A 25000-nucleotide genomic window follows, 5' to 3' on the forward strand; every position below is an offset into this window, starting at 1 on the left:
GAACCCCCGTTCACGCAGAACGCGCTAATTCGAGCTTCGACAGTTGCGATATCCATGGATAGGCTGCCATAAGCCATCTCGTAAATGTGGTGTCACGTTCTTGGTCTTATAAAATTGGGTGTTTTTCATTTTAGTAGTAGTTTCTAGAGGAAGCTCTACAAGCTATGATGTTTGCAATCGGTGAACTGCCAAGTGTCACCTAAGCCGAGTTACTAGAAAACAAAAAAAGCGATCGTTTCACATGAAACACACATATTTGTGTCTGCAACTACAAACATTATCTGTGGTCTCTCTGGTTCAGGTTTGCACATTTATCTTCCTCTTGGAGATGATTTTAAAGCTGATTGCCTTTGGTTTTCGTGGTTACGTAAAGAGCGGGTGGAACATATTTGATGGCCTCGTTGTGGCGATAAGTCTGATAGACGCTGTGTTAACGCTGTCCACTGAGATTGACAACACGGGTATAAGCGTGCTAAGGTCCTTTAGGCTGGTAAGTTCAAAGATCATTTCCAATTGGTCACATCTTTTGTCCAATGACAGCCCCGCAAGTAGGCTCTCTTCGCGGGAAAGGTGAGACAAAGGAAGGACAGGATTGAAAGGGAATTGGAGTGTACAGGCTCTCCCCCTGTCTTTTCCTCCTTGCTTGCTAGCCCCGCGGAATCCTTCTTCCCCCCCCCCCCCCCTCCCCCCGGAAAGAAGGTGCTCGTAGTCTAATCCAGCCAGTATTCCTAAATAAAATGGAACCATACAGGAAAATCATTTCTACTTCCGAGCCATACGTTGAGTGCTTTGAATATGTCGGATAGCGCTTGCTATACAGAGATTCAAATGCGAGTCTTCTGAACAATTGACTAAAAAAAAATACATAAATTTAGCCAAGCCTGAAAGCGGAGCTCGCGCGTTATTTATTCTTACAATGACTTAACCTGGCTTGAGCCTGCGATCCAATCGAAACCCAGTACTTGGTCAGCGGTCAACTTAAAAAAAAACAGTTGACTTCGATGAGCTCTGAACTTGAGCCCGCGATATGGTCACTTGATACTGGTCACATTGGCATACTCGGGGGGGTGGACGGCCCTACGGTCGTACGGTGACCAAAACCAAATTTTCTTGCACAGATGGATTAGGGTTGCCATGTTTTCTTACCAATGGTTCTCCGCGCGCGCGCTTCCGCTAAAAATTGTCCTTACTCCTTTTGCCAGAATTACTTGCAACTGCTTAAGTTGCAGTTAAGGGTGATGATCTTCCAAACTTTCATTTCTTGTCCTTACTCTGTAACAAAAAATATGAAGGCCAAACAATGAGGGCTTGTTGTTCGAAAGCCGATTAACTTAATCCAGGATTAGCGTAAACTTTTGTTTCATGTTTTCAACTTTTTAGTGAAAGTTTTTCAAGATTGACTTCTAATGTAAAAAAATGCCAAATATCAGCGTTTAACAACATTTGGGAGTGCAGAAATAAACTCCTCGGTTAATTAGGATTAAACGGCTTTTGAACAACCAGGCCCTGGAATGTAATTTAGACGTGAAACAAAGCAACTTTTGAGAGTGTTTTTTTTCGGTTTGATTTATCCAAACATGAAGTGAAACAAATCCTTCCCTAATAATTAGGTACATTCAAGAGGCCATAACCAGACACTCTTAGGGATTCGTCACGCGTGGAACGCGTGACGAATCTCTAAGAGCGTCTGCGTGGGAGACTAATAACCCAGGAGTTTAAAACCTCAAAACTAGGTCTATGTAACGGCATCTGATTTTCACATATAAAGGTATTTTTAGGCGAGTTCTTATTTATTTTATTTTTTATTTATTTACCACAGAAAAAAGAAATTAAGATACAAATATGAACAATCAAGAAAGAGAAGATAGAAAGAAAATAATTGAATTGCATCGGTGGCGAGGAGGCCTAAAAGAAACTACTACGCTTATATAAATTAGTCCTCCCCAAATAAAACATTTAGCTTTCATTGACTTGCAAGTTGGCGACGGAGAATACAATTGTTACGAACATTTAGTTCTTTAACGTTTTGAAGTGTAAAGAAATGAACGAAAATTTGCAAATTAAAAACAATTTGAAGTTACAAGTTGAATGGAGAATACAATTACAAACACTTAGTTATTTAAGGTGTTGAAATATGTATAAAGTAGTGAGAGTAAAATTACAAGGTGAAAGCAATTGGACACAGGAAGAACAAAATACCTAAGAAATGAGATTTGGCTTGCAAGAGTGGGTAGTAATTTCTCATGCAAGACTTGTGATTAGCTAGAAAGGTCTGGTTTGCGGGAAAATCAATCTAAAAATAACTCGTTCTGTAAAAACGCCGTTTCACAAATGCAGTGAAATTGTACCCTCCTAGTCCTGCATAGGCTCCTGGTACTTTTCGATTATTTGCAATAGTTATTGATGGCTAACAAACAGAGGCAGTTACAAAGCAAACCAAGACATCCATACGTCGCTAAGTGAAGGAAACGCACAACTAGTTTTTGCTTTTATCTCTAATTGACATTTTCTCTTTTAGTTGCGTATCTTGAAACTTGCAAAATCATGGACCACCATGTCAAGTCTCCTAACCACCATTGGACAGAGCCTGGGAGCGCTGGTCAATCTGTCCGTCATATTAGGTATCGTTGTCTATATCTTCGCCGTGGTGGGAATGCAGTTGTTTGGTTCAAGATACACGCCAGATAAATTTGATGGTGAAGTTCCTCGGTGGCGGTTCACGGATTTCTGGCACTCATTCCTGCTGATCTTTCGCATCATTTGTGGAGAGTGGGTGGAGCCACTTTGGGACTGTATGAAGGCAGCGGGACCTATCTCTATCGTACTCTTCGTTCCCGCCTTCCTCATAGGACACTTAATTGTAAGTTAAATGACGTAAAGTGAGTTCGTCGTTTTAGAGTTCCTTTCTCGAATGTCTTTTCGTATATTTCGGATTCAGCAATTTCTTCATGTATTCAAACACTGTTCAAACCTGATGTTTATTCAGCCGAAATCAAGTAATATATTATTTGAAAAGACTGCAAATAAAATAAAATCATACCTGGGAGAAAATCTCTTAAAGTAGAGTGGAGAACCAACAAACGCAACTGACAAATGACACCGATTTCGGCGGCAATCGAGCCTCGGAGTGAGTACGAGGGCAGTGGGGTGGAGGGCAAATTATGTCGCAACACTTTAGTGTTCTTATCTTGAAAATATGTCAGGGTTAGAGGTTCTTATTTGTAGAATAGAGCGGTTTTCAATTGAGTGTCGAAGGTAATTAGCGAATTGCTTTTGGTTTCAAAGTTCTCGCGCCACTTTTTAAACGAATCGCAAGTGAAACCAAAACCAATCTTGGTTCGCGCGTGCACATTTTCCCGCGCTTTGTGTTGGCTACGTGTAATTACTTCGAGTTTTGATTGGTTTACTGGATTGTCTCCGTCCTTTTTGATTGGCCAAAGCAATTACTTTGGTTTGGTTTTACGAAACTCGATTGAAACTCGCTCTAAAACGATTTATGAATGGCCTTAAGGCCCCAAAAGTATTATAATAGTAAACGAAAAGTATATCTGTCTCGCGTTAACGTCGATTGTGTTTTATTATTGCAGATCCTGAATTTATTTTTGGCGTTGCTTTTGAGTTCCTTTTCTGGTCAAACCCAGCTTTCATCAACTCAAAGTAATCAAAAGAATCGATTCTTCGCTCGTCTGAAAAAATTCGTATCACGATTTATCAGAAGAATTACAGCCAAAGTTTGGCCGAAGACGAATGAAATCTCACCAGAGGATGATGAAGGCGGACAGCAAGGTTGGTTATCAATCAATTCATCAATCAATTAATCCTCGGAAGGCAACGAATCAAATAATCGACATTACCTATTATGAATGATTTCTGACCGAGTGAATAATTACTTTCATACTAATGGCTTTCTCAGAGTATGAAATTATTAATTATTAGGAAAAAACAATCCCAGGCAAAATTCGAACCTGCGTCGTTCGTCACTTGGGACGGACTCCCCACTTTTGGAGCTTCAAGATGAGCATCCCACTAGAGGCGGAAGTCGTAGGTTCGATTCCTTCCGCTAACTTTGGCTTCCACTTTTTGGTTACCCTTTTCCCAGTTGCCAAGCAAATAACTCATCATTTTAATTGAACAAAAAAAACAGAAAAAGCGAGGTGACTAACGCTAACACCAATGCGGTGTGGCCAACACATCACGCTTGCGCACAACCATTTCACTCGGTCAATTAAAAACCATAAGGTGTATGGACAGCTGTTTCGGCCTTGCTGGGCCTCATCAGAACGGCGTAGACAACATACCAGGCAGGTGTATTTAGGCACCCATTTTAGTGGCAGCTCCAGATACAAGAAATGTGGTAAGCTGTTAGTTGACCGGGTGAAATAGTTGTGCGCATTCATGATGTGTTGTCCACACCGGGTTGGTGTTAGCGTGTGTCACCTTGTTTGTTTTTATTTATTTATTTCATCATTTTAACCTTTCACGGATGTACCTACTATTGTTATTGCGAATATGTTCTGCGCATCTCGAGATACTGGGGTTTCCTCTTGGTGGTGCTCACTAATACCGGGATATCTTTGCGCGGCTCTAAACTATGCGGAGAAAGCTTAACTTAGCAAGAGCTCTTGGAATTCAAAAAGAAAATTGGCGGTAACCATGCATTTTTCAGTGATAATTAAGCTTCAATTTGCCGCCATACATAGCTTTGTATTTTAAAGCCTTTTACAAATAGTTTTAATTAATTATCTTTGAAAAATGCTCGGTTACCCCCAATTTTCTTTTTGAATTTCAGTAACATTAAGATCTGCTTTTCCCACATACTCATAAAACGCACAAAAGTACCTTAGACAAGGCATCTTCCTTAAAATGTATTCACTCAATCATAGTTATTCATTCACTTGTTCATTTTCGATCACGCATTTAGTTTTGGTCATTTGGTGCGTTCGTTTAGTCATTCGTTTTTTCGATCAGTCATTCGTTCGTTCGTTTATTCATCCATTTGGTCATTCGTTCCTGCACTCGTTCAAAAACGAAAAAACAAGGCTGATTGAACGTTGACAAGTAATGACTTCGGTTAACTGAGACGTTGCAATTTAAATAGGAATACAAAGACTGAAACAGATTAAACACGATCGAATTTTTCTTGGCTTAGCGTACATGCACACAGAGTAACGCATGTAAACGGACTGAACTGCAGCAATCAAGCTACGTTACAACCAACTCAAAGATTTTCATTGGCGAGAAAACGAAGACGCTTCCAATCGCATACCTTTCTTAAAAATATTTTATATTTCATGTGTGTGGGGGTGTATGTGGGGTGTGGGTGGGGGGGTGAATATCTAATGATGCTACCTCCCCTCTACATTCCCCCCCCCCCCCCCCTACCCTCCCCGGAAAAACTGAAATGTAATTTATCAATTCATTTGTTTTCAGCGAGTAAAAGTAACGGTCACGTAATGAACGTTACAGACAATTCAGTTTCCACATGTACAAGATCTCCTGGAAGTGACACCTCAAATGCTGCAGCCTCCAGATTGTGTTGTTGCTCGCTTGACGTTCGGAAATACGAAGTGGATAAGTGCTTTACTTTTCAGTGTAACTGCTGTACTTGCTTGAAACTCACCACTTGTCACGTGATATGGCTGTGCATACGTTACAACGTGAAACTACTCGTGGAACACAAGCTTTTTGAATGGTTCATGGTGTTTTTAATCGCTGCAAGCAGCATCGCTTTGGTAAGTCAAAATTGCAATAATAAGGCGTATGCATACTTCTTTTTGGTGGTCATAGAGCGGTTTTCAGTTGAGTGTCGAAAGTAATTAGCGAATTGCTTTTGTTTTGCATTACTTCACTCAGTGATTGGTTCAAAGTTTTCACGCCACCTTTTCAACCAATCAGAAGTGAAACAAAAACCAATATTGGCTCGCGTGTGCACATTTTCCCGCGCTTTGTGTCGGCTGCGTATAATTACTTCGGGTTTAATTGGTTTACTGGATTGTCTCCGTCCGTTTTGATTGGCCAAAGTAATTACTTTGGTTTTGGTTTTACGACACTCAATTGAAACTCGCTCTATTTGTTTAACAAACGCTATCATACAAATAAATCGTCCTCTGTCACTGGGGACGTTAAGATGTACAACGTCGACGAAAACGTCACCTTCGCACTTCTTCGTCAGTTTTTCGACATTATTCCATCTCGTGGGTTGTGGGCGAAGTATCCTAAAAAGAAATCGGCGCGAGCGGTTTCAGAGTAAAAGTAGAAAATGAAAGACTCACATTTGTACGCTCATAGACCTTATTCATAAATGTAGGTTAATTTATAATTCTTTTGTCCAAGTGCAATTAGCCTACCAAGCTTCGATACCGTACAGTGAATTAAAAAAAATTCTTGCTCTAAAATGAGGCTTGCTAGGCTAATTTGCACTTGGACAAAGGAATTATGAATAAATGTGACCGCCATTTATGAATAAGGTCTATGTTGTCATCAAAACCTCAAATTTGGCGATTCACGTCATGTTTATACAGAGAACCGCAAAAATATGTGCTAAAATGCTTGCCGCACGATTGAATATAGTGTATTAACAGGAGTCCGTGATCGATCATTAATAGGGAGCTTAAGCAACGACAATGGCGACGGCAACTAGAACGTCACAAATTTGCATATTCATTGGGCCAAAACAATAGCTTTGCACGCCCTGCACGTGCGTTTTTCACTTTTGTCCATTTCTTTGCCGTCGTCAGCAAAACTACAACGTGAAATAGCCAAATTTGAGGTTTTATGAACAACGTTAGCACTTGAGGATAAATTACCATTTTCTCCCCTAAATTAAGCGCCGTTCCTACCAATGTTATTTTTAAGGAACTACCACATCCCTGACATATCAAAAAGGTTGAAATAGACGCGAAGCGATTAAAATAAAGCGAATTTATATTTTGAGATGACGTTCTCGTTGCCGTCGCCGTTGTCGTTGCTTAAGCTCCCAAATAGCACTTTCTTCTAAACCCACTAGGCATTTGAAGACGTTTATCTGGACAGTAGACCCACCCTGAAGGAAGTTTTGGAAGTGCTTAACATCTTTTTCGCCGTTGTGTTTTCGCTGGAGTTCTTTCTCAAAGTTATAGGCCTCGGTTTCACGTCGTACTTTTCAAGCGTATGGAACTGGCTTGATTTTACAATTATTGTGGTGAGTATTGCGATCTTTCCTGGGCAACGTAGCAGCCGATTTTGAGGACTAAACATCATCAATACGTCTAATTTTTTTTGTCATCCCATCGATACCAAATTAATTAGACAGTCATTCTGAGGAAGGTTGTAGAATGCAGCCACATAAGTAGATTCACGTTAGTTGGTGTAGGCGTCGCAAAGTGACCCACTACCATTAAAGGGGCTACGTCACACAATAAAATATTGCAGTGACCTACAATTGTTATTGCGCATACGTTCTGCGCATCTCGAGATACTCGTATTTCCTATGGGTTGTGCTTATTAATACAGGGATATTTTTGCGCGGCTCAAAACTATGCGGAAAAGGCAGAACTCAGCAAGTGCTCTTGGTATCCAAAAAGAAAATTGGGGGTAACCACGCATTTTTCAGAAACAATTAAGCTTCAATTTGGAAAAGAACGCTCTGCAGAGCTTTGTATTTTAAAGCTTTTTACAAATATTCTTGGTTAATATCTTTGAAAAATGCGTGGTTACCCTCAATGTTCTTTTTGGATTTGAATAACACCTGTTGAGATCTGCTTTTCCTGCATATTCAATAAACCGCCCAAAAATACCTTTGAATTAGTAGGCACCGTCCTTAAAACTGTTGAAGAAGCATGGATGGACACAACGGGACAAGACTGAAACGGATGGCATTTAGGTAATCTTGAAAAAAGTCGTCCCGACGTTTTTCAAGTTTATGACAAATCGCCTTAGCTCAGAATCATCTTGTTTGTGTTGTAACGATAATTTTATCAGGACTGTATAGGAATGCCGCATTACCATTTTCGAGATTTAGACTCGTGATTAACTAAAGATTTCCCCTCAACATCCTAAATAACGTGACGTAGTCTCTTTAAGCTCTAAGGCTTCAAAGAGACACCTTGTGACACACTGTGACGTGTATGCCACGTGCCGTGCATTGTGGGGTACAATGATCTCATTAGGGAGATGTTTTGATTGCGAGCAGTGACAAATATCTCGTGTCCCACCCATCTATTTAGTGAACTCTTTGTGCAATATATATACATTGCATTTGAACAAAGAAAAACGTTTTAAAAAAGGTTCCCTAAAGAAACGAACGCCGTCACCTAACCCAAATAAGCCTCAAAATGTTTTATAGTCTATTTTTTTTCGTGTATTATCATTCCAAATTTGTTGCTCCTCATATTCGGACTTTGTTTTAATGTAATCAATCCACCTCGATCACTTTTGGTTTTTCGATGACGAAGAAATTTTGATCGTAACACTGTATAAATAATAGGCAATAAAGCTTTGGAAATGTACTGAGTGTTATATCAAAAAATCTTGCTATATAGGTTTCACTTATCGCATTGTTTGGAAACGAAGAAGTCACGTCTATTCGTTCTCTGCGAACTCTGAGGGCTTTGCGGCCATTGCGAGCGATTTCACGATTTGAAAGAATGCGGGTGAGTTAATGCTTTGTAATTGGCCCCAAGTAAACAACTATTTCCTCACGAGCCAATCAGAAGCAATGGTAAATTGCACCTGCACGCAACTTTTCCCGCCCTAAGCTTTGAGCCAAACTTCGGTTACAAGCCTCTCCCGAGTTCTGATTTGCTCAGTCATGTTGCCGTCCTCAGTGTGAATGGTCAAATTATGCAATCAGATCAGCCATTACGAGAAGCGCTCAAATTTCTCGAGAAAGAATATCTATCCTATATCAATCTACTCAGACATTCGAGTAAGCATCGATAGGGAAATGTGTCACAGAGATGTCAGTTGTTTTTTCATAATTTTCCATCATTTCAGGGTGGATAGGTAAAAACGATACGAAAAAACACTTCCGCGATTAGAGGTATTTTGCTTCCTTTTCACTGAGAGTGACTCGTAGAATTTGAAATGAGTGAAGAAGCCGATTATGTTTAATAGAGAGATTAAGCATCGCGTCTACGTGAAACGGAAAACGCGAAACGATGAGCTGCTGCTTGTCATGAAAGCATGAAAATTGTTATTCTAACTCGTCTCTCTCTTTTGAAAAGTTACTTGATACCTTCTGCTGTCACGCAAGAAATGAGCTCATATCAAACGAGTTTCTTCCATTTTTGGCAAAACGCAAACTTTAGTCCGACGTTTGCCGTTGGCCGCAAACGCGATGCTTAATCTCTTCAATGTGTTAGTCAGTAATCGGAAGGTCGTGGATTCGTCTTCTCTAACTGAGAAGCACTTGGGTTTTTTTCCGAGAATCCCCAAGTCACCATCTCAATGTGTTCCTTTGTTTTTGTTTTGAGGTTGTAATAAGCTCGCTGTTTCACGCCATCCCTGGTATTGCCAATGTTCTCCTGGTTTGTGTGTTGTTTTGGCTAATCTTCAGTATTATGGGCGTTAACCTTTTTGCTGGGAAATTCTACAAATGCGTAGATGAGAACGGACATAAATATGATGCCAGTGTGGTGCCCAACAAGACGGTGTGCCTTGAAAGAGGTGATCGCTGGATGACATCCAATGTCAACTTTGATAATTCGTTCAACGGATTCCTGGCACTATTACAAGTGGTGAGATTATAATTTACAATGTTGACTTGAAAATAAAGGAATCTTCCACCAGCAGTTTCGTCAAGAGCGTTTGCGACAGGCAGCGGAAGACATGAAGCTTCTGGTCAAGTTAAGATTATCATCGCCGTTATTAATTAACGTTACTTGAGCAGTAACGTTCAAGCGTGAATTTTTCAGGGTTTCCTTTCGTTGTTGCTCAAGTAACGTTAATTTATAACTGGAGAGGATCATCTCAACTTAATTCTCTCCTCAGTTCAAATAATTATATATGGCTTTCATATATTAACTGTCGTCATATGATCTGCTTCTGGTTGAAAGAAAGCGGTCTGCATTGTCTTCTCATAACTAATTGTCTCCAGTCCTAAAACTTATCCTGACGCTTAGCATGGTTCTAAATCGAGTTTGCGGGGTCATTTCTCCTGAACATACAATTTAGAGGAGCTTTTGCAAACAAAGCCCTGCCCTGAACGTTATTAAGGTGAGAAAATGATTCACCCAACGTGTTATTTTATTGGATAATGATAAGATTCATACTCATTTTGCTTTTTCTGTTCCTTGTTTAGGCCACTTTTGAAGGTTGGATGGAAGTTATGGAAGACGCTATTGATGCCACAAAGGTAACTAAACCTCAGACTTTTCGTAGAATTCTCCACTTTTACAGGCCCATGGTTGGTCAGTAGCTAGTCTTTGTTCTCTTCTTGGCCACAAAACACGAACTGCGTTTGATGAATTGAATTAGTACTCTTAGGCACTAGTCTGTTTGGTTTTACATGTAGGTGGACCAGCAGCCTGTACGGGAAAACAACATGGAGGCGTACATATTCTTCATTGCGTTCATCATTACAGGATCGTTCTTTGTGTTAAATCTGTTCATCGGTGTCATCATCGAAAACTTCAATCAACGAAAACAACAAGTAAGGGGTGTGTTTGTTAGGTGAGGGGTTACGTGGATGGTGGAGTATTTATGGGTGGTGGCTCTGAACTTCTTGTGAATCGCTTATGTACCAGCTTTGAAGAAAAAGCTAACCACGCTCAATGAGAAAACGGACAAGATAAGATTTAAAAACGAGTGCGGGGTCCGACGGCAACGAGGCTAACTCGTTTTTACCCTCCAATTCAACTGAAGTTTGCTACATAAACGAATACTGACTTCAAGTTTCAGTTTGCAGAGAGCAGTTTTATTCAAATGTTAATCGCGTGCAGAATCTTGTCTTTTCAGCTGTTTTTTGATCTTATACGCTCACTGGGAACTGCGTTAACTAAAAAAATTCTGCGTACTTTCATCTTTGACAAGCGATGAAAAATCTTCCTTGCCCAACTTGGTAAAAATGCAAAATAGTTGAGCTCACCTCAGAAGTGAGAGCTAAACGTCTTTGATTTTGATCTCGTTGTTTGTGCTATCGTCTGTACCTTTACAAATCTTGATTGGAGATATGACTTCTGGTTTGGTTTCTTCAGTATCGCTTTGTTGCTTATTCCTCGCATAAGTTTTCAAAACGAAATGATGTGTGTTTTTCACCAGATGGAAGTGTGTGGATCCATGGATATACTACTCACTCCAAAGCAAAGAAGCTGGATGAACGCTCTGAAAAATGCAGCGGCTAAGAAACCTACAAGGAAAGTTGAAAGGCCAACGGTAAAGAGTCCTTCCGTGATAAATAGGGAGGTTAAGCACGCGCGAACGGCGACCGGAAGAGACCATTTCGCGTGCCAGGGGCAGAGGGGTCTCCCAGATTTTTATATTCATCATCCCTAATGGAGAAAAGATACTTAGCAATGTACATGTGGTTGCGTGAAAACAAGTTAAAAGGGAAAACAGCTCACTTCCGGCTCCTTAATTCAATCTGACAGGGGTGTAGACAGAATTTTTCATTAGGGAGGGGGGTCCTGAATGAGCGCCGTAGGGAGCCAGTGTCTGTTCCCCCACACTTCCCCCCCCCCCCCCCGGAAAATTAGGATATGCAATTGCAATTTCCTAAATTCTCCACTGGATATTTTGTATAACATAGCAAAATTCCGTGCAGTCGTCCCCTCAGCCTGCTGTTTTTTCGCGATATGTATTTTGGTTTTAATTTTCAAGGGGGGTCACGGGCACCCAAGGACCCCCCCTTCCTACGTCCCTGTATCATAGAACCGTCCACGACCTGTTGGTGGAGAGAAATTTTCTACTCCACTTTACTAATTAAATTGTAACATTTCTTTCACAGAACCGCTTTCAGGCAGCTGTTTTTGACTTAGTTCAAAGCAGAAAATTCGAGATTTTTATAATCATCGTGATTGCGATCAACATGCTGGCGATGATGGTACAACACTACGATCAACCACACGAAGTGAAGCAAGTGCTTGATATCCTTTTCGTTATTGTTAATTAAGACGGAGGAGGATTAAGATTGATTGTAAAATTAACTTTTAAAACAAAATCCTGCTCAGCTAATTAGTATTCATTAAGTTTGTTAGTACAGATCTCAACTGTATTCAACTTATTGTTTTATTTCACAAATGCAATAAAATATTAGCATGACGCGCCAAAACGGACAAAAATACTTCCTTAATAGATATAGTAAGTGGTCTTACTCGAAGTACAACCCCAGTACCGGTTATCAACAATCTAATCGATAAGAAGTTTTATATATGTTTATAATAAAGTTTCTATATAACGCGCGCTCTCATTGGTTTAAACAGCGTGCTTTATGAGAGTACAAAGCACGGAACAAACGAAAGCCCACGCCATCATTCGCAGAAATGGCAGATGAATTTCCGAATTTTACCTTGGGTATTATTGAAGCTGTCAGTTAAAGGCTTGCTCAGATATTCTGTCAAGTGCTTTGGATGGAAGACCTCAACCGTCGCCCGGTCCAGCAGTTCTTTCAAGCTCAGAAAGTCCTCACGCTGGAGTTCTTCATTTACAAAATTCCCAACAGGTTTTCAGATTCCAGCCGCAAGCAATGAAGAGTTTGTTTTCCAGTTGTCATGTCGGAAACGTGCAGGTTTTCATGGGCAACAATTCGGCCGGTTTTCACTGAACTTAATCATTTAGATCCTCTTTTTTGCTGTTTTTTACGGACTGAAACCGAACATTGAGGCTCTTGTTTTTCCATAAATTCTAATTTTGTGTGATTTTCCAGTTGATTGATGTTTTGACAAGCCTTTGTTTCATTAACCAATCAAATAATCTTAAACATTCTTACAAGCGCGCTGATTGGTCCAAAGTAGCGTGCTTTATCAGGGGCACCCAACGACCAATTTGTTTTAAAATGTATTATTATACCCCAGTTAATGAAAATAAATGTTATTAAGGCATTTTCAGGTGTTTTTCAGAGTCGCTGGGAAAACATTATCTGTTCCTTTTTCCCAGCAAGACACACAAGAAATTTCCCAGCCAGCTAGATAAAATTCGTTGGTTTCCCAGCCAGCTGATCAAATTTATTTCCCAGCCAGGAATTCCGCGCGCTTTCAAATCCCTCGATCCGAAGCGACGGAACAAAGCGACAAAACCGGGACAAAACAGGTTTTTTCCGCAAGCGCAGTCACTGTGACAAGCCGTCGTATCTTTGTGACTACTCTCTGGGAGAGGGAAGGGTTTCCTTTTTTTTTTTTTTTTTTTTTTTTTTAGTCGTCCTCAGTCTTCAGAGTTTCTACAGCCAGCTCGGGTTGAAATGCTAGAAAAAGTCAGTAATTCCCAGGCAAAACCTCTATCAATAACAAAATTTCCCAGCCAGCTCATCGAAACACCTGTATTTTTGCCAGCCAGCAAGATTCCTCTGGGGAACAGATAATGTGAGGAACAGATTCGTTGGGTGCCCCTGCTTTATCAGAGTATAAAGCACTGTGCTGACGACATCTCAGTTCGCCACAAGCAGCGCGCGCTTTGAAAATAAAGTAGAATTTTTGAAGAAAATTACTTGTTTTTTATCATAAAACAAATAAAGAAGCCTTGACTGTGCTCTGTTCTGTTGTAAAGCACTTAGGAAGCGGCTAGAGCACTCAAGAAGTAGGGAGAAACACTCGCCTATCGGCTCGTGTTTCCCCCTACACTTCTTTCGTGCTCTAGCCGTTTCCTGCGTGCTTTACAACAGAACAGAGCACAGTCAAGGTTTCTTTATTTGTTAAATGCTCCACACGGAGCTGGTCAAAATGTGGCTCCAAGTTTCATATTTAAGACAAGTCCTATTTGTGTGAATGAAGTCAAATATTTGAAGCAAGTTTTGTAAGTGTGCCACGAGTTGCATAAATGTTCAAAGAAAGCCTTATGTATTTGCAAGAGGTTGTGTTCACTTGGGAATAAGTTGGATTTTTCCACATCTACTTGCATCTATCTGAAACAAGTTTTACATATCAAGAAGAAGTCTTATATATATTAGGAAAGTATTGTATATATTAAGGAGAAGTCTTACAGATATGAAGAAAGTATTTTTGTCCGTTTTGACGCGTCATATATTAGCGTCCGATCTGCATGGGCGTTTGATTACAATGGCGAGCCGAGGGCAAGCCATTGTAATCACCCACACAAAGTTCCCGCACATATCATTTTATCTACTACTTAATAATCGGTTATTTGATACCAGGAATATTGGGGCCAGAATCTTACCATATCTCTCAGTGAAAAGAAGGCTGTGCAAGTTATCAAAGTTTAGGTTAGAGATATTATTGAGTGCCTGCTTTCTTCTGTAACTGAAACCCACTCCTGAGATAGACTGAATTATCATGTTCATTGTCATTGTTTTCCTTAATGAGAGATGGCTCCATGCGTGCGTCCCTCACATTACTTGAACATCGTATTTACAGTGATATTTATTGTCGAAGCCATGCTGAGAATTATTGCCCTCAGGTGGCGATATTTTCAGTACCCTTGGAACGTGTTCGACTTTATTATTGTCATATTGTCAATTGTGGGTAAGTATAAAGATCCCTTTTCGTAATACGTTGACACACTGATATGCGTTTGCCTTGAAATTGTAATTGAGATTGAGATTGGCATTGGCATCGGTACTAAACACAGACACCAATACTGACATTGACAATGATATCGACATAACCACTAGCACTGACATTGACCTTGACGTTAAAAAAGACAGCGACATCAACAGTAACACTGACATTTAACGTTAATATTGGCGTTGGCACTAACACTGACATTGCCTTTGACAGTGACACTGGCAGTGACATTAATATTGACAAAGGCACTTTCACTTTGAAATTGGCATCGATATTGACAGTGACATTGACATTTACATTAATATTAATTAACATTGGCAGTGGTGCTGACAATGAACTTGACATTGAATTTGAAAATTGCATCGACATCGACATTGACATTGCCACTTGAATTGATAGTGATCTTGACCTTGGCATTGACCTCTACATCCAGCCTCGTTCCCAGTCGTACTCAAGTGAAATCAAACGTCATGTCACCCGTCGAGCGGATCGTGATGATTTAGACTTGGCTACATAATTCCCGAAAAATTCTCTAAAATTCTTTCCGGAATTTCCCAAACAAAAGCTCTAAAATTCTTTTAGAAATGTCTAAAATTCTCCAAAACTCTCTAAAATTCCCGAACATTCTTATAAATTTCGTTTCTTATAGTGCAAAGTCTGCCATATTTGCTATCAAGCAAAGATTGCAAAGATCCGGATTCCGAACCACGGCGTAGATGCACTGTAGAACCTCTTTTGGTGAATAACCGCTGATAAGGAATGGATATGAACGGACTGACCCCTCTCCTGGTAGGTTGGAATACAAAAAAACACGTTTTGTCAACGTTTGTGCCTGTGAAAAGTTTCCAACATGTGAGGTGAAAGTTCAAATTGCTCTAAAATTCTCGAAATTGTCAATCCCAAAAGAATTCCGGAATTATGTAGCTAAGCTTATGACGATTCCTTGAGGACGGCTTACGCTCTCGCGCTCGGCCCAAAGTCTCGCGCTTTTTGTGATTTACAGGCTAAAGGCCTGGGAACGAAGGTTCTCCACATGGACACTTTCACAGACGTTACCATTTTACCTCCACACTTAATTTATTTTGATCTTTTACTTATTTTACAGGGATTATTGTTGAACAACTCAACGAGACAGGCATTATAATCACACCCAATCTTTTGAGGGTGGTACGCGTTTTCCGAATTGGACGACTCCTGAGGTTCTTTGAGAAAGCTCAAGGAATCAAGAGGCTGGTTTTTGCTCTCGTCGTTTCCTTGTCCGCTCTGTTTAATATTGGAGCCATTCTTTTTCTCATTATGTTCATCTATGCACTAATTGGAATGTCCTTCTTCGCAAACGTAAAGAAGACAGGTGCTTTAAACGAAGTTGTAAATTTTGAAACCTTCTTCAACTCTATTTTACTCATTTTTCGCTTGATAACAGCCGCGGGATGGAATGATGTCTTGGATCCTTTGATGATCGAGCCTCCCGATTGTGATCCAGATTACAAGGGTTTGTCTAATGGCAACTGCGGAAACTATTGGGCTGCAGTCATTTATTTCTACAGTTTCATTATCGTTATTTTTCTGGTTCTTATCAACATGTACGTCGCGGTAATATTGGAAAACTACAACAACGTTATTGAGCAAGAAAAAGTGGGAATAACGGGAGATGACATCGATTTGTTTTATCATCATTGGATGGTGTACGATCCAATGAGCACTCAGTATATTTATTTTCGTGACCTGTCAGATTTCCTCCACACTTTGGAAGGAAATCTTGGCATTAAGAAGCCAAATAAAGCCGCATGCGCTCTGTTGAACATACCTCTGTGCGAAGGTGACAAAATTTACTGCCTGCACTTGTTGCAGGCCTTGGTAAGACGAGTGGTGACTGGGTACGAGGAATTTGATTCAGAAGAGTTCAATGTCGTTCTACAAAGAATGGAGGAGAGATTCAGGGCAGCGTTTCCCGCCATAACTCACTACCGCCAAACAAACTCAACTATGGCAAAGAACCGCGAGCTGGCGGCTGCTCGTGTCATCACTCAAGCAGTTATAAGATACCGTAAGCGAAAGAGAGAACAGGCTTCTGGGATTGCCTCTGATAATGCAGAGACAGTAATCGACTCGAAGAAAGATAAAAATGGACATTTGACTGCGAACGGTACTAAAGGAAGCCACATTGCTGATTTAGTCGTTCACAACAACAACTTGAGTGATTCTCTGTCAAATTTGAGCAGAAATGCTGACTCCAGTGAAAATAGGACTTCGTTGAAATCAACTCAGAACAATGAAAATTCGAAAACTCCAGAAGCAATCAATCACGGTTTTGAAGAAGATGAAAAAGGAACGAGTCAACGTGAGAAAAGGAACAGCGTTGTTCCTGTGAGACTGATTCGCAATAAAGACGTGAGCGGCTCGTCTCCACGGTTAGGGAAGCCGAAACTAACCCCGTTAGCGTGGAGTGACGATACGGCTCCCAAAGAGTCTCCTCAAAATTACCGTAGAAGCGAACGATTAGCGCGTATGAGAGGACAGACCATACCAATATCATCACCTCTGAAAAAAATCAAAATCAAAGAACAATCTACAACTGACAAGGAACCGCGACGATAGATAATAGGGAGCTCAACCACGCGCGTTTTTGAGACGCGCACGGCAAACGGAAGAGAACATTTCGCGTCCCAGGACAGTGGTATCTCCCAGTTTTTTTATACTTATCATCTCTAATGTGAAGTGTGAAGACACGTTTAAAGGGAAAACAGCTCACTTCCGCCGTCCGCGGCGCAAGAACGCTGCGCGTGCTTGAGCTCCCTCGGGTAAATCTGAGCGACTTGCATGGAAGATTGACACTTCGAAGAAGAACTCTTTAATAGCACAACTCTTTGCTATATGGCTCTGAAGTCACATTGTATTCGCTTGCAGGACGTTCGCTTAAGACAACAAAACATTGTCGTGAATTTTTCGGCCCCGCACGAATTAAGCGCAGTAAAACTGAAGGACCATGTTTACTTCCTTACGAAAAAAACCTACACTCTCTGAGTCTGCGCAGAAAAGCCAAAATACCACTATTACTGGCCTTCCAAGTTTGGAACCGGCCTGAGGTCGTTTTTCGTGGTGCTACCCAAAACACAGGGGACTACAATAGAACACAGAATCACTCAGTTTCGTTGCCCAAAGCGATAGATGGGTCAACCTTTCAATTGCGCGTGCGCTGTTCGTTTGTCATTGCATGCAAGTAAAATAATTTTCAGCCATGATCGTCAGTTTGCACATTATGTTTTCAAACAACAAAGTACTCTACATGATACATATATACTTGGAAATCCCCCAACAATTTCGACAATGGAACAAACTTACTGTCATCAATGAAGAAAACCGAGTTCCATCACGCAACTTTCCTAAGTTTTATATATTACCTATTTTTATATCCTTCGGCAACTAACGCGATTTTCAAGAGGTCTCTGAGTTTATTTTTAAATTTTGCTATGATAATTTTGTGGAAAATTTGTGACGATTTCACCTTTTGTTTGTTTTGATACTTTCAGCAGTGAATAATACTCTTTTGAAGTCAAATGACCTTGCGTTTCAGCGATTCAGACAAACGACATTCAACAACCCCGAATAAAATAGAATAGTAAAAGAAAGACAAACATTTGACTTGCAAAGAGATGTGTGTTAAAAATTCGGATCATCGCAGTTATGATAGCCTGTGAACAGGCTCTACGAGGGACTTGGGTGTGGTGGTACTACAGTGATGAACTTTTCTAATGCAGTAACGTAAGGAATACCTTTGTAGAGCACTGGGGCCCTTTTCGGCTCGAAAGGCCCGGAAACTTTTCGGGCCCGAAGAGCCATCTACGACATCAGCACTTATTTTGACAGGCTGTTTCATTTTTAACATGTTTTCAAAATAACAAAAATCAAAATGATTGTGGATTTCGTTCCCAAGACACAGAGGGAATTTTGGAAAGCGAAAAGGTCCAAAGTGTTTCGGGACCCTCGAGAAACGAGCCTGCAGTGGTATCATTATCATCATCATTTTCCACTTGGCGGCTTCTTGTTGCTGCCTTAGGACGCCTTGACTCGACCGAAAAATCCCTTGAGCCATCCATGATACTCCAATTTTTGTAACCTGAGTATCATCAGTCCTTTCTGAGGGGTAGGGGGTTAAATTTTTGAGACATGAGCTTCTGTAGCTACGTTTTTTCCATATCGGTGATTTTCCCATGCTGAACCCCTGGTGTTTTTTCTTCTTTCATTCATAAAATAAATGTTCTTTGCCAGTCTACATACGTGCCCGACAAATTTCAGGTGTTGGTACTCACAGAATCAATTGATTAGGTTGTTTTGGGTGATTTTGGACAGTGTTTGGTTTCTGAGGAATTTGGAATTTCCAGTCATATTTTTCTCTTTATCGCAGAAGGAATGCGTTCGAATCCTGAAATTAGAAAATTCTTGAAGCAACACATTGCGTGACATTGACCTTCGCGAACTTTCCAGATAATTCCGATCCTTGTAACAATATATAATTCATGATTCCTGGTGCCCGTTTCTCGTTAGTCCCGAAACTCTTCGCGCCTTTTCGGGCCTTTATCTTAAAAACGGAGATTATTCAAGTCATCAAACTCCACTATAATTTTGCTTTTTGTTATCTTGAATTCATGTTGAAAGACCAGCTTATCAAAACTCAGGGGCACCCAACGAATCTGTTCCTCACATTATCTGTTCCCCAGAGGAATCTTGCTGGCTGGCAAAAATACAGGTGTTTCGATGAGCTGGCTGGGAAATTTTGTTATTGATAGAGGTTTTGCCAGGGAGTTACTAAATTTTTTTAGCATTTCAACCCCAGCTGGCTGTAGAAACTCTGAAGACTGAGGACCACTAAAAAAAAAAAAAAAAAAGAACCCTTTCCCTCTCCCAGAGAATAGTCACAAACATACGACGGCTGGTCAGAGCGATTGCGCTTGCGGAGAAAACCTGTTTTGTCCCGGTTTTGTCGCTTTTGTTCGGTCGTTTTGGATCGAGGGATTTGAAAGCGCGCGGAATTCCTGGCTGGGAAATAAATTTGATCCGCTGGCTGGGAAACCAACCAATTTTATGTAGCTGGCTGGGAAATTTCTTGTGTGTCTTGCTGGGAAAAAGGAACAGATAATGTTTTCCCAGCAACACTGAAAAACACCTGAAAATGCCTTAATAACATTTATTTTCATTAACTGGGGTATAATAATACATTTTACAACAAATTGGTCGTTGGGTGCCCCTGAAAACTAGCAAAGGTAGTGGGAAAAACGAGCCCCAGGATACTAATCTGAAAAGTGTTCCATAAATGAGTTTCGCCAGGGCCAATATTGAAGCACAGGCAGACCACTCATGTGTTCGTGGTTTAACATATGTTTATATGAAACGAAGAGAATCTATGAGGTTTATGAATAAAGCTCTGAAAATTGCACATCTAAATCACGTGTCAGTCTGAATATCCCAATAAAGTTAAGTGAAACCTTAATCGACTCATGTATGGTGTTTTTTCGCCTTCTTGGGCCGTCTAAAGAAGGTGAAAAAGCACCATACATGAGTCGATTAAGGTTTCAGACCGAGACGTGATTTAGATGTGCACGTTTCAGAGCTTTATTCATAACCCTCATAGATTCTCTTCGTTTCATATAAACATATATTAAAACACGAACACATAGAGTGGTCTGCCTGTGATCGAAGAAGTGTTCTTTTCACTGCTGAATTAAATTAGCTTACGTCATAAGACGCACGTGGCTATGACGCAATAGTTGTAAGCTTCTAAAGGCGGAAACAGGCCGTGGTAAGAAGTGTCGCGTGTTCTGTGGAAAAATGCAAGGATATTATCTCACAGTTTTTCTTCTCTTACCGAATGTTAGTCTCGCATTTGGGTCAGGGAAAATTGTATCCGGAGAGATAAAAAGCCGCAAAAATTGGGAGCCTGTGGTGCAATTTTTTTCATTCATCGATGGTAATGGCACACTGAGTTACAAAGTGAAATACACAGTGACGAATCAATGCTGTCCAAGTTTGGGATGTTACAACGAAGATTCATGGAAAACAGTGCGAAGTAAAGAAAATATGGACTGCCTATCCAAGATCAGCCGCGCAGATGCTGTGATTACATTTCAAAATGTATCCGCAAACAACAACACTCACAACTTTGAAATACAGTGCTTCACAGACAATTCCTCTAGTGTTCGGCAATGCTCGGGAACTATTCGGCTCTCTTCGGTTGATAAGAAATGGTGGTCGTTTACGATAAGCCACTGTAATAGTACCCAGGGATTATCAATTTACTACGAGTTTACTTTCACAAGAGGATATATTTGGGAGGAGGAGAAAGAGTCGAAAGAGAAATGGACTCACATCACAGGAATCCATCTCGTCGCCTTTGTAATTTCTCTGTTCATGTTCGTCACAAGTTTGTATTGCGCAAGATGGCTTCTTCGAATGAACAAGTTTCACCCGGCCTATAAACTATTCATGATATCTGTTAGTTGTGAATTTGGCGGTTTACTTTATGACACAACTTATATTCTCTTTGAAACGACAATTTCACCCATAACGGATGTATTACACGTCTTAAGTGAATTCCTCCTTCAAGTTCTGCTGGTTTTGATTGCTTTTGGATGGACGATCACCCAGGCTCGTCTCAGCGAACGCCTTCTGCCACTCCTTAGGGTATTCTTTTTTGTGTCCGCTGTGATTTACGTCATTCATTTACTCCTTGTTTTCGAAATTTTTCCCTTTGATCGCGCAATGTCTTCCGTCCAGTTTTTTCAATTTAGCAGAATCTTAAGAATCTTAAAGCCCGCTTGGAGAGTACTGACTTGGGCACTGTTTAGCTATGGCGCTTATTCAACAATCAGACAAAATCCTGAGAGGAAGAACTTTTACTTAGCCTTTGTATCATCTTATACTATCTGGTTTATAGCACCACTGTTAAGTTCACTGCTTTTTTACGGCCTTAATTTATACGTCAGTCTTCTCGGATACTTTGGGCTTTTCTATATCATGTGGCCAAGCCAAGTAAACAGAAATTTCCCGCTTCATAATGGTCGTAATGAAGTTCAACCTCGACCAGGAGTAAACCTTTTTTCCAACCAGGAGGTCCCTCCTGGTTCCGATTTTCAACAAAGTAATATTTATGCACCGCGGGTATTGTACACCCCAGGGACTAGCGGGGGTACAGAAGAAGCAAACGCTCGGATATTCTAGTACTGACGGAAGTATTGCTGAACAGGAACCACATTAATCTTTTTTTTTTTCTGCAAAGGATTATTAATAATTCAAGATTTAAAAAAGCGTATTTAATAAGCAAAGATCGACAAGGCAAGAGTAACAAAACTGACAATTTTCTAGTAGATGAAAATGTATACACCAATTTACTTACTTGCATCTCTTATTTTACCATTATGTTATTATCTCTCTCTATCCTAAAAAGGAATTTCGCTCTATAAAAAATTTATATTTTCCAGACAATACTTGACAAACTCGAGTCATATTTTCCACGAGATATTACACAGGGATGGAATAAAATCGGTGTAAAATAGTAGTTAGTTTTAGCTTCATGTGCACTTATGCTTTTTCTAAATTTCCCTCTTTCATGCTTGTAAAAAAAACTAGTTGTGATCTTGTCACCCACCTTACCGTATATAAATCCGCTTTTTAAATGCGAAAGAAATAGGGCTTCGACTTGAGGTGTTCTAAGAGCTCGTGAGCTCGTGGCTGGTGCGTCAGGGTTTAGTAGTGCTTTGTCGCGGAAAGAAAGGAAAGGAAAGGAACTTTATTTAAGTGTAAAGTCGTTCTAGCGCAAAAGCACTAATTGGGGACACTGTAAATTGAAATCAACAATTTACACAAATCAAGTCAAATGTTGGTTTTTGATGAGAGGGGAAACCGGAGTACCCGGAGAAAACCTCTCGGTGCAGAGTAGAGAACCAACAAACTCAACCCACATATGACGCCGGATTGGGAATCGAACCCGGGCCACATCGGTGGGAGGCGAGTGCTATCACCACTGCGCCATCCCTGCACCCTCAGGAAACCAGTGCGTTCCTAGGATTTGCTAGGTTTAGGTGGTTTCAAGTTTGAACAGGAATTGAAGCTCTGACTAAAAGGTCCTTGAGGGATTTGCCCTTCCTGTAGGCGACAATAAAAGCATTGGGAAAGATGCGCGCAAGTTTTGGGACGTTAGATACTAAAAACCAGTTTTTCATAAGGATCTCTTTGAGTTTAGGTACAAATGGGTTGAAGGTGGTAACGAACGGTAGAATGTTTTTGGATGTCTTTATTTTGTTTTTCAAAGCCCCATTTCACGATGAGAAACTACCTCTTCCATTGTTTTCTCAACTAGCTTTCGTGGGTAGCCTCGTTCGAGTAGACGGGATTGTCCTGAAAAACCCGTTTGTATGACTAGAATTTTGTATGAGTTTTGTATGACTCGAGTTCGTTCGCAAAGGCGTAATGTCTCTCATTTGGTGAAACCCGTCTTAACGTTCTTGTGGCTTTAAAGTGAGTCTGGACATAAAATACTTTGTTTAAGGTGAAGCGAGGTCCTTTAAAGACTTCGGTATCTAGGAACATTGCGCATTTAGATGACATTTCGCTAGTGAATCTGATCGAGGGGTGGAATTGATTAGCAAATTCAACGACGTTATCGATTTCGTGTTAATGTTCACCTTTTTATTTGCGCGAAGCGCGGATAGAGCTTGTCGTTCTTGTGCTGACAAATTGTCTTTAGCATTGCTAAAGATTATTGAAGTAATTTCTAGCTCAGTACGTTCCAGATGGCTTTTAAGTGCCACAGAAGGTCGTGGTGGCGCGGTTGCTATGTAGATTTGACATGGAACGGGTGAGGGTTGCTTTCGTGGTCAGCAAAGCGGTGTTTTTAAAAGCATCTTTCTGGTGAAATTCTTGGAGGTTTTTAATAGGCTTTTGTGTGATGCCGGTTTTGGGGGGGTGGGAATGAATCAGTTAAGCCCTTTGATCGCAAAGTTTTGTCATTTTCAGTAAGAGATATATTGAATAGATTTTTTATGAATCTATCGTTATTTCTTTTGTACTGAGTTTTGTTTTGCGTTTGCTTTTGATGTTTTGTTTGGTTTGCGTTTGAGAAGTCGCTTTTTATTGCTGCTAAGGGGTCGCGGGTCGTGGGGTTGGCGCGGTAGTAGTCAGTGAAAGAGACGTTTGGATAAATTGCAACTCTTGTTTTATTTTCGTTCTTAGAAAGTACATTCGTGAGACAGGATCGATCAATGAAAGGTTTTTGCAAAAAAAAACTTTCTCGAGCATAGCAAGGAAGTTTGAAGTAGGCGTCATCTTTATTTGGTTAGTGTTTTGTATCATATCTCCCCATTGCCGTCATGCTCATCCTCTGGAAAGTGGTTTTTGTGAAATTCTATCCCTAGCTTTTCCTCGTTGGTCCGCACCATTCAAGCGGATAATACGGTGGCCCGTAAGGGACACTACCTGTACAAACTTTATTTTCCTCGTACAAACTTTATTTTGCCCCTACAAACTTTATTTTCCTCGTACAAACTTTATTTTCCTAGTACAAACTTTATTTTCCCCCTACAAACTTTATTTTCCTCGTGCAAACTTTATTTTCCTCGTACAAACTTTATTTTCTTCGTACAAACTTTATTTCCCCCCTACAAACTTTATTTTCCTCGTACAAACTTTATTTTCCTCGTACAAACTTTATTTTCCTCGTACAAACTTTATTGTCATTCTCGCAAAGAACTAATCCGAAAGGAATCTGGGAACGAGCGTAAGTATTTCAAGATGGCGGAAGGTGAAGGTGACGAACGAGATGTGATCGAGCACTATTTTCACCTTGGATATACAAATGAAATCATTTTGGAGTTTCTCAAGCGCTTCCATCATATTAAAATAAGTTTGAGAACACTGAAAAGGAGGCTTCGTAGCTTTGGTTTAAGGAGGAAAGGCAATATCATCGACGAAGCCAGGATACGAGCTGTAATTATAAGAGAGTTATCTGGTCCGGGACGGTTGCAGGGGTATGGCTCAATGTGGCACACTTTACGGATAAAGTACAATCTGCACGTGCCGAGAGTTGTAGTTACACGCCTTCTTCGTGAGATAGATCCGTCTGCTTCTATGCAAAGAAGACGAAGACGATTGACCAGGAGGCAGTACTTTTCTTATGGCCCAAATTTTTGCTGGCACGTGGATGGTAGGTAGCTTTTAAGGAATACATTTTGTTCTTGACAGTGAGTGTTTCTGGTTTTTGAGTGCAACTTGTTTTTCGATAGTAAGTCACTTCATTGTATTAAGAGAAGGACTGTGATTCATGCACCAGTATGTACTGTATGAAGGGGGGTTGTGTG

At 40.5% G+C, this 25000-nt stretch overlaps 3 protein-coding genes across 5 annotated transcripts in view; all 3 read left to right on the top strand.

Annotated features, from left to right (window-relative positions):
* LOC137978739 (sodium channel protein 1 brain-like) overlaps positions 1–18289 on the top strand; it is a 46431-nt gene extending 28142 nt beyond the window's left edge. Inside the window, exons 12-24 of one of the 3 annotated variants that reach the window (XM_068825779.1) lie at positions 302–490; positions 2519–2860; positions 3588–3786; positions 5431–5732; positions 7007–7180; positions 8520–8630; positions 9453–9716; positions 10280–10333; positions 10493–10630; positions 11239–11352; positions 11924–12062; positions 14478–14609; positions 15757–18289. In XM_068825779.1, the coding sequence (XP_068681880.1) occupies positions 302–490; positions 2519–2860; positions 3588–3786; positions 5431–5732; positions 7007–7180; positions 8520–8630; positions 9453–9716; positions 10280–10333; positions 10493–10630; positions 11239–11352; positions 11924–12062; positions 14478–14609; positions 15757–17249 (3651 nt within the window). In that variant the 3' untranslated portion in view covers positions 17250–18289. The remainder of the gene's footprint in view (positions 1–301; positions 491–2518; positions 2861–3587; positions 3787–5430; positions 5733–7006; positions 7181–8519; positions 8631–9452; positions 9717–10279; positions 10334–10492; positions 10631–11238; positions 11353–11923; positions 12063–14477; positions 14610–15756) is intronic. The other 2 variants (XM_068825778.1, XM_068825780.1) reach the window with 2 other exon arrangements.
* A 2044-nt stretch (positions 18290–20333) lies between these two features.
* Positions 20334–22152, top strand: LOC137980157 (transmembrane protein 145-like). The gene has a single exon (XM_068827532.1). The coding sequence runs from the start codon at positions 20478–20480 to the stop codon at positions 21864–21866; it is 1389 nt and encodes a 462-aa protein (XP_068683633.1). The 5' UTR covers positions 20334–20477; the 3' UTR covers positions 21867–22152.
* A 2282-nt stretch (positions 22153–24434) lies between these two features.
* LOC137981111 (retinol dehydrogenase 13-like) overlaps positions 24435–25000 on the top strand; it is a 7732-nt gene continuing 7166 nt past the window's right edge. The window contains exon 1 of the mRNA XM_068828459.1: positions 24435–24846. Within this exon, the coding sequence (XP_068684560.1) occupies positions 24435–24846 (412 nt within the window). The remainder of the gene's footprint in view (positions 24847–25000) is intronic.

Source organism: Montipora foliosa, chromosome 12 (assembly GCF_036669935.1).
Source record: "Montipora foliosa isolate CH-2021 chromosome 12, ASM3666993v2, whole genome shotgun sequence".
NCBI lineage: Eukaryota > Metazoa > Cnidaria > Anthozoa > Scleractinia > Acroporidae > Montipora > Montipora foliosa.